Here is a 1,046-nt window from a genome sequence, read left to right as displayed (position 1 = left end):
GGTCCAATCACCAGGCTGACTGTGGCATTACAGCCAATTTACCTACTCACCCAACGCCTCCAGGGTCCTACGGTTAGCCTCAGTCCTGTCACCAACTGACCACCTACCCACCAAAACACTACCACAGAAAGAAGAAAGGAAATATGGTTATGGGTCCAGTCACCGGACTGTGATATTACAGAAAGGCCTGTAAGCTTTCCGTCCCCCTACATCCACCCGCTCGACCCAACTCCATCGGCAGGATGTACGGGGACTCGCTGTTCCCCGCCTCCACACTCATCCCCGTCACGGCCGTCTGCCTCTTCCTCTTCCTGGTAGGGGTGGCGGGAAACACCATGACCATCCTCATCATCCAGCGCTTCAAGGACATGAAGACCACCACCAACCTCTACCTGTCCAGCATGGCTGTCTCCGACCTCTTGCTCTTCTTCAGCCTGCCCTTTGACCTCTACCGCCTCTGGAAGTACGTGCCGTGGGTGTTTGGCGGGCTGGTGTGCCGCCTCTACCACTACGTCCACGAGGCAAGATTTACACTGCTTTTTTAATTATTATTATGGGGTTTATGTATGTGAGATAATAGCGGAGTATTTGATTGTTCGAAGGAGATTATTAAATTATTCATGGGAGATTATAATGGAGACTACTGGGTTATTTGTGGTGGGTATTTTCTGGGAGTGTGAGGTTATTTATTGGGATTCTGTTAAGACGTGACCTTGTTATAAGTTTGATGTCATCAGCATGACAATGAAGTCTTAATGTACTACTAAACTCTGTAACTCGGTAGTTAAGTAATGAATAGTGAAGCGTTCATGGTTGTAGTGCTGGATGATCTTCTGTGTTGGTTCTTTGTGACAATTGGCATGTTAACATGTTTTCAATTCCAAATAAACTCATTGGAATCACATAGTTCACAATTATTTTCCGTCGAGTTTACATAAAACACTTTAATTAAATTCCGCATAAATGTCTGGGGATCAGAAAGCATTTCTATTGGACAGAGGATGAACGTGCAGGGTCTGTGTTGTTGCCTTTCACATCATCACACA

The 1,046-nt window shown here is 46.1% G+C and overlaps 1 protein-coding gene across 1 annotated transcript in view; it reads left to right on the top strand.

Annotated features, from left to right (window-relative positions):
* Positions 1-206: 206 nt before the first annotated feature.
* The window catches only part of mlnr (motilin receptor), an 8,356-nt gene continuing 7,516 nt past the window's right edge, over positions 207-1,046 (top strand). The window contains exon 1 of the mRNA XM_063204260.1: positions 207-521. Within this exon, the coding sequence (XP_063060330.1) occupies positions 243-521 (279 nt within the window). The 5' untranslated portion in view covers positions 207-242. The remainder of the gene's footprint in view (positions 522-1,046) is intronic.

This window comes from Engraulis encrasicolus, chromosome 8 (genome assembly GCF_034702125.1).
Source record: "Engraulis encrasicolus isolate BLACKSEA-1 chromosome 8, IST_EnEncr_1.0, whole genome shotgun sequence".
Taxonomy (NCBI): Eukaryota; Metazoa; Chordata; class Actinopteri; order Clupeiformes; family Engraulidae; genus Engraulis; species Engraulis encrasicolus.
This window is presented reverse-complemented; position numbering and strand designations above follow the sequence as displayed.